General features: G+C 40.2%; 1 protein-coding gene and 1 non-coding gene across 2 annotated transcripts in view; one reads left to right on the forward strand and one right to left on the reverse strand.

Annotated features, from left to right (window-relative positions):
• The window catches only part of Acadl (acyl-CoA dehydrogenase long chain), a 35,233-nt gene that overhangs the window by 24,015 nt on the left and 3,963 nt on the right, over window positions 1–7,255 (reverse strand). Inside the window, exons 2-4 of the mRNA XM_031367809.1 lie at window positions 4,485–4,640; window positions 1,911–2,048; window positions 427–591 (exon numbers count right to left, since the gene is read on the reverse strand). Of these exons, the coding sequence (XP_031223669.1) occupies window positions 427–591; window positions 1,911–2,048; window positions 4,485–4,640 (459 nt within the window). The remainder of the gene's footprint in view (window positions 1–426; window positions 592–1,910; window positions 2,049–4,484; window positions 4,641–7,255) is intronic.
• LOC116089572 lies at window positions 3,900–3,959 on the forward strand. The gene has a single exon (XR_004118361.1). It is a non-coding gene; the product is annotated as a U7 small nuclear RNA (small nuclear RNA).

The raw sequence follows: 7,255 nt of genomic DNA on the forward strand, positions 1-7,255 counted from the left end.
CCCCCCCCCGCCCCCGCCCCATTCAGCCCCAACTTTCCTCTCAGGAACACAGTAACCAGTGGCCGCTGGCAGCTACAATTCCCAGATACCAAAACCTACACATCATTGTATATAACCTACATAATCTTCCCACATACTCTACAATTTAATTTCCAGATTATTGACAAAATCCAGGCCCACAGAAATGCTATGTAAAAAAAATGTCTATACTATACTATGTTTCCTAGGAAATAAGGACAAGAAACATGTGTACACTTTCAATACAGATGCAATTATTTTTCCAAATATTTTCAATCAAAGGTTGTGTAAACCCACGAATGCAGAACCCCCACATTTCTGGAGAGCTGTGCAGTCAGTGTGCCTAGCAAATGTTTGCTGTTAGGACACAACCTCGAAGAGTTCAGAACCAGCTAAATGAGGACTTACCTTCCAGCCCCGGGCTCTGTCATGGCTATGGCACCGATACACTTGCCCGCTGTCATCTGGGGGATGAACTGCTCAATCTGTTCTTTTGTGCCGTAATTTGCAATATAGGGCATGACAATGTCTGAATGAAGGCTGAAGCCGGGGCCTGTGCAGTTTGAGTACGCTCTTAGAACCAAAGAGGAGGAAAAGGGAACCATGAAATAGCTATTGGCCTAAGTTTAATTTTCAGTTTTACTAACATAGTGAAGAATTACTTAAGGTCTCGCTGTCCTGCTTTCTCTTAAGCCCACAACCTTCCCCATGCCATCTCTGATTTTACTGACCTTTTCACGGTGGGCTCTAACACAGTAATGGGGCTTTAGCAGTCCCTCCACTGTACTCATTTGATGAACTAAGAGCTGAAATACTGACCACCTGCAATTGTCCTATTATGGAAAGCACTTTGGTGACCCTCTAATGGACCTGCAGTCACTCTGTGAGCTTTTTACTCCATTGTTTTCTGGGTAATCATGATGATTAAGTCCTACTGCTTACAATTTTTTTAAAAATTACGTTCTTAAATAGATGTAAAATATTCCAAATCATTTATGTTGCATAACTTACATATTCCTCTTCCTACTGTAGTACATTTAAATTGCATCACAATTTAGGGGATTAAGGTCAACCATGATATTCCTTTTTCCTAATAAGCTATCTTCTTACAGTAAATTCCCCCAAATCACGCAGGCGGGGACACATTCATTCACCTTTCATATACATTGAAATCCCAGAAATATTCATTTTTCTTAATGCAACAAATGTGAATGAGTGTGTTACTTTCATAACCATCTTGTCCTTACTGGGGACCAGGATTTGTCATCTTCACAAATTTTACACATATACAAAATGATAATTCCAGGTCAACATAATTTATGAACCTCTGGTTAGTGAGGAAGAGCGTTTTCATTAAATAAAATCTAAGTGCATTTCCCTTTTGATGAACTGTTGCTACATAATCTTCTGTCATTTTAGCTATTTACATATTCTTATAATGTAAATTTTGGCATATTTCAATGGAATATTTTTCCAATCTGCTATGCTCTTTAAGAGGAGGGAGGGGATAAACTCACTGGAAACATAGTCATCTTTTTAACTCCTTTTTGTTTGCTTGCTTTTAAGGCAGCTTCTTGCTGTGAAGCTCTGGCTGGCCTAGAACTGACTATGTAAACCTAAGCTAGCCTTGAACTCTTGGCAATGCTCCTGCTTCTGACTCCTGCATGCTAGGATGCACCTGGCTTGTCAACAGCATCTACTTCTACAACAATAAAAGGATTTTCAGAACATGGCTCATCTTCCCACATCCCAAACTTGGTACACACACGGTGTCATCCCCATATTTTACACTGAATTTTCAGTCTTCCAAGAACTTAGCAAGTATTTTCATTATCACTTCAGAAAAGACAACTCACAAAACAAGACCCCAGTCTAAATGGCTCCATACTTACTGCTCCTCCCAAGTAACTGCCGTTGAGAACAAGTCCCCACCAATACCGCCATGTTTCTCTGCGATGTTGATGCCAAGCAAGCCATGCTTGCCAGCTTTTTCCCAGACCTCTCTACTCACTTCTCCAGCTTTCTCCCATCTGTAGATAACAAACTTAAAATCAGACAAACTTCCTTAAAATTATACAAACTGCCTCACTAGGAACTAGAGACTTGTGCGGGAACACGTCCTTAAATTTAAGGTAACTGATGATACTGGCCGTAAGCCTTCCCATGTCTATCTGGCTCTTGTGTTATTTCCTCTTCTTTCTTCCTTAGCTTTGCCATCTTTTGTCCCCTCCTGCTCTGAGGTCTATTCCTATAATTTATAGCCACTGCTATCATGGTTAGGTGGTGCTCTAGTTGTACCACATAGTCATGAAAATTTCCTTAACAGGACTTCCAAAGATGTTTCACATAGTTCCTTAAAATGCTGTATTTAAACCAGGTATGGTAGCTCATACCCTTGATCCCAGCTCTGGGGGGGGGGGGGGGGGGGGTGCAGAGGCAGAAAGTGCTCTGTGAATTTGAGGCTAGTCTGGTCTACACAGAAAGTCCCAGTGGTACATACACTTTGTCTCAAAAGAATATAAAATTCATAAAAGCTGTTCTTAAATAATACATAAAACCCATCTGCAATGTAATGTAGTGAATTTTGAAACACAACAAAATTCTAGTTTAATACAAATCAATTGTTTGTTCAATAATAAAAGGATTAATCAAGAGATGCCAGTTAGGGGACTAAAGAGATGGCTCAGTAGTTAAGAGCACTTGCTTTTATGCAGAAGACCTGGGCTCAATTCCTAGCACCCACACAGTGGTTTGTAACCATCCTTAACTACAATTCCAGGATGCTGAGGTCACACAGACATACTTTTAAGCAAAACATTCATACATGTAAAATAAATAAATCTATAAGACTTTTTAAAAATGACCTCAAAAAAAATAAAAAAATAAAAAATAAAAATGACCTCAATGGCATAAATATTTAGAAGTGGCCAATGACCTACCGTTTCACTAGGCTGACTTTTTTAACATTTGCATACTTAAATTCATTTTTAACATAGAAAAAGAAAGATTGGAATGTACCAGGAATTCACCACTTAACCACAGGTTACTGTGCCAGGTTTTGCATGGCTACAGAAGGGTGGTATGATATGGTTCCATCCCTGGGAGCAGAGCCAGTAGGATGTAAGTCTCCAGAAGTGCGGACAGCTGCAGTAGGCCTAAGGCTGGCTTGCATTATAATGTACATATTTTTCATATTCCACACAATGTTTTCCCTGCCAACGCTAATGACTCCATGATAATTAGAAACAGCACCCTTAAGGCTGTGAGAAAGAACTCTGAGAACATGAGTTCAAGAATATATAAACAGGATTTCTCAACTATGCAAAATATAAGGATGTAATATGAATTGTATGAGGCGCTCCACGGACCTGAAAGAATAGAGGCAGCTGCACTAATAAGTCAGTGAAGGGAAATGAACAAAATTCATGGTTCAAGTAATAAAGGAGCACTAAGCAGGATCTCACCCAGCTATGGGTATTGTTTGTGTTTACAAAGGCAGGCAGATCCCTAAGCTCAAGGTCTGTCTACACAGCAAGTTCCAGGATAGCCAAGCTTAGGCAGTGAAGGAGTTGGAAAACAAAAGGCTAACTTTCTCACATGAAAATAGTCTCTATGTCTAGATTTGCCAACCACAAATACTGTGCCCAGTGAACTGGATAGGACTCACTGTGTTCAAAAAAAAAAAAAAAAAATGTACTTGCTGCCTTTTCCTAAGAATCAAGGGGCTAAGGTGATTCATGGGATAATCAAAAGGGAACCTGGGATAAATGATTACATTGATATGCAAATAAGACTGGGTTTTGGTCTACAAGAGCTGAGCTATCCTCGAGAGCTCTTTTAGAATTTTGTCTAGCAGGTTTTCTGAGCAAAAGCTATCCAGAGAGTTATTGCAGCTCTTTAAGCATTTTTCTAGGTTTTCTGACTTTGGTAGAAAAACCCATGAGCTACTGGAGAGCTGTCTAGAGAGTTGCCCTGAGCAGACCACAGCGCTGTCAGCTTGCACCCATCAGTGACTTCGAGTCGTTTCTTCTGCCACTCCCAAACACCCCTTCCTCAGCACCCTCTCTCAAGCTGAAGCTGGTGCTTGGCATTTTTGTTCTTGTTGTTGCTATTCTTAGGTTCCTTTGTAAATCCACAAATTTTCACACTCTTGAATGAGACACATTTTAAAAGGCTGAATGTGGTGGCACAAGCTTGTAGCCCCAGATACTTGGGCAACTGAGGAGAAAATGCTTGCACCTAAGAATTCAAGACCAGTCTAAAGAACACAATGATACAGAATGTCTCAATAAAATAAAATTAATAATAATACTAAAATACTTGCAAAACTTAGAAATTCTACCTATGATCTCAATGGTATTATTGTGAAGAACAGCGAATGGGCTAAGGAAGTACTTTTTGTATCATGTATGTGACGTTCCAGTCCTTCTGTCTGTTATGTTACAGCAGGGAGGGAGGGCACTTACTCTGTGTGGTAAGGAATCACTTCTTCTTGAAAAAACTTCCTTACACTCTCCCGGAAAATGTCATGCTCCGAGGAAAAGATTCTTCTGATTCCAATATCAGTTAATTTTTTAGCAGAAGGAGTTTCTAGACGTGCTTCTGCTCCAGAATGAGAACATCTTGAAGAGACATACATTAAGAGAATTAAATCAACCATTACTCTTCACATTCAAATTAATGCCAGTGAACAACATGGAACCCTGAGATATGCTTTCCATAAGATCTCCTTTCCTCCCAGACCCTGGCTTAGAACCCTCCCTTAGCCCTCCCATCACAACACTTCATAGTTCAACTCTCTCCTTTTGGAAATCTGTAAGGTGGATAATATCTAGATCTAACCACATGTGTGAGTTGAGATGAAATACAGTGTTTCTGAATAGGATGTAGACTAAACTGCATAAAAATCAAATAGTACAATAATAGTGGTAAATTTTCATGTCACGTACAATGTTTAAAACAATGCAAATTCCCCCAAAGTAGTATATTCAGAATCCTAATTGCAAATTTTAGTAGCCCAAGACATGAACTGTATAAATGTCACTGCTACATTGAAGTGTCAATCAAAATGCCCATTGGAGCCTACTGGAGTGTAAATCAAAACGCCCAACAAGACTGTGGATTTGTATAGAATTCTTTAGGATCTTCAGCTGAAACTTCCCTTTGTCCTCCATCCCTCTCCTGCCTCATGCCCTCAGGGAACATAAAATGACTTTTTATCAGTCCCCTTAGTTCAACTGTATTCAGGGTTTTGTTTTATTTCTATTGAGGTTCCTCTTAGAAGGATATTCCTTCAGACATCTTCAAACTCATACCTGAATAAAAACTTTTTTAAAGAAAAACTATTTCATTTGAAAGCAAAAATGTGGGTTTTCAAAAGCAGGGTTAATTTATTCTCCTGGGTAGTCTTGTCCTTCACTCTGGTGTACACGATGATTCCCATGCCTGACACTGTGTTCTGGTCCAGGCATTCAGCATGACTTGGGTATTGCAGGATATTCAACCACACTGCGAACCTACTGACATTGTGTTAATTACTGGAAAAACCTGTTTCTAGTTATGGTGTGGCTCAACCCTAGCACACACCTTTAATCCAAGAGCTTTTTGTTTATTATAAACAGGATTAAAATAAAGTTAACCACAGGTCAAGAGGCAGTGCAAGCAACCAGTTAACAGGGAGTGGACATGGGAAGAAAAATTTAAAAAAAAAAAAAAAGAGAGTTAGAGGAAGTCAGGAGGATGAATAGACACAGAGGAAGTAGAAGGAAGGGAGAGACATTCAGTTTAAAGGGTTTTTGGAGAGCTTGCTTTTCCTTTTGGGGAGTCAGTTGAAGAGGAAGGTCAACTGGGCACTTTCTCTGCCTCTGAGCTCCAGGCTTCCACCACAGCATCTAGTCCTGAGTCTTCATTGGTAAAATTGAACAATTGAGATTTTGCTTAAAAGAAAATAATTGGGAACTAGTTTCAGCAAGTATTCTGGACTTTGTTGGAATGCACCCTGAACATCTGTTCAAAACAGCTACCAGTGGATATAAAACCCATCAGCACTGAGGAGGTAGCCAATGAGCTAGAGAGAGCCAACAAAGGGCTTAAAGATCTTCCAATCTGAGTTAGCAATCAGTAACTCTGTTTTGTAGGGGCCAAGCCATTTTTCACCCAGGGTTGGCCACCATGCTGATGAGGAGCTAAGTAAGGCTGGATCTGTCACAGCATACAGGTGATGGGCAACTTAGTAGCAAACCTGTCCAGGATGATGTCTACCTAGTCACCCATGGAAGAGATGTTCTGGAAGTCTGTGGTTATCACACGGGCATGAGTACCAATGCATCTGCATACTGTGATGGATACAAAGCTATTCCCTTTTAACGCCATGACGAGATCACTGTTATGGGACACAGCAGACATAGGTGCTCACTGGCTGCCCTCCACTCCGTTGCTACTGTGGGTCTAGTAAGTCAGTCCTGGTTTTCACTGTTCCAATGCTGGGCCTCTAAAAATGTTATAACATATTAAAATGTGGAGAAAACTTATTTCTGCTTTGTGTTAAGTTCTAACATAGGTTTCTCTCTTCCTTGCAGGGACCCTTGTGGAGAGCTTTTGGGGCCACTTGGCAGGAATCTGACATTGGATCCAGACAAAGAAATGGGCTTCAGGCAGGAATCTGACATTGGGCCAGGACAAGGCAGTAAGCTCAGGCAGGAATCTAATTTTAGGCTAGAACAAAGAAATCACTTTTAGGCAAGAATCTGATTTTGGGATAGGACAGGGAAATAGGCTCAGATACCCAGGTCATCCTGATAAGCCCTTAGAAAGAGTGATCATGGGAGTGACCTTGCTTGTTCCTTGACTATTTATGTTTATTGTCTTGCTTGTTCCTTCACCTAGAACTGACCTTATTATTTGCATGTAATTAAAATGGTATAAAAGTAGTTTGGGAGAAAATAAACTGGCCTCAGCCTCAGAACTGGCTGGGGTCATGCTACAGGGTTGTCTTATTGTCTTTTTTCTTTTTAATCCTCAATCCTGCGCTGGAGAACCTGTTGACTGACTGAGCTGGCTTGGCCAAACCCTGCTTTTTCTAGTTGTTTTTTTTTTTCTAGAAAACATCTATTTCTTAATCATACAGAGTCATGATAAAAGTCATAGAGAAACTAGGGGTTGAAAGAGCCTATCACACTGTAAGGAAAAATTAAAGCTTTAAACCTGTGCTGACTAGGAAGAAAAGTTATGGGCCTAA

This window comes from Mastomys coucha, unplaced genomic scaffold (genome assembly GCF_008632895.1).
Source record: "Mastomys coucha isolate ucsf_1 unplaced genomic scaffold, UCSF_Mcou_1 pScaffold14, whole genome shotgun sequence".
Lineage (NCBI taxonomy): Eukaryota > Metazoa > Chordata > Mammalia > Rodentia > Muridae > Mastomys > Mastomys coucha.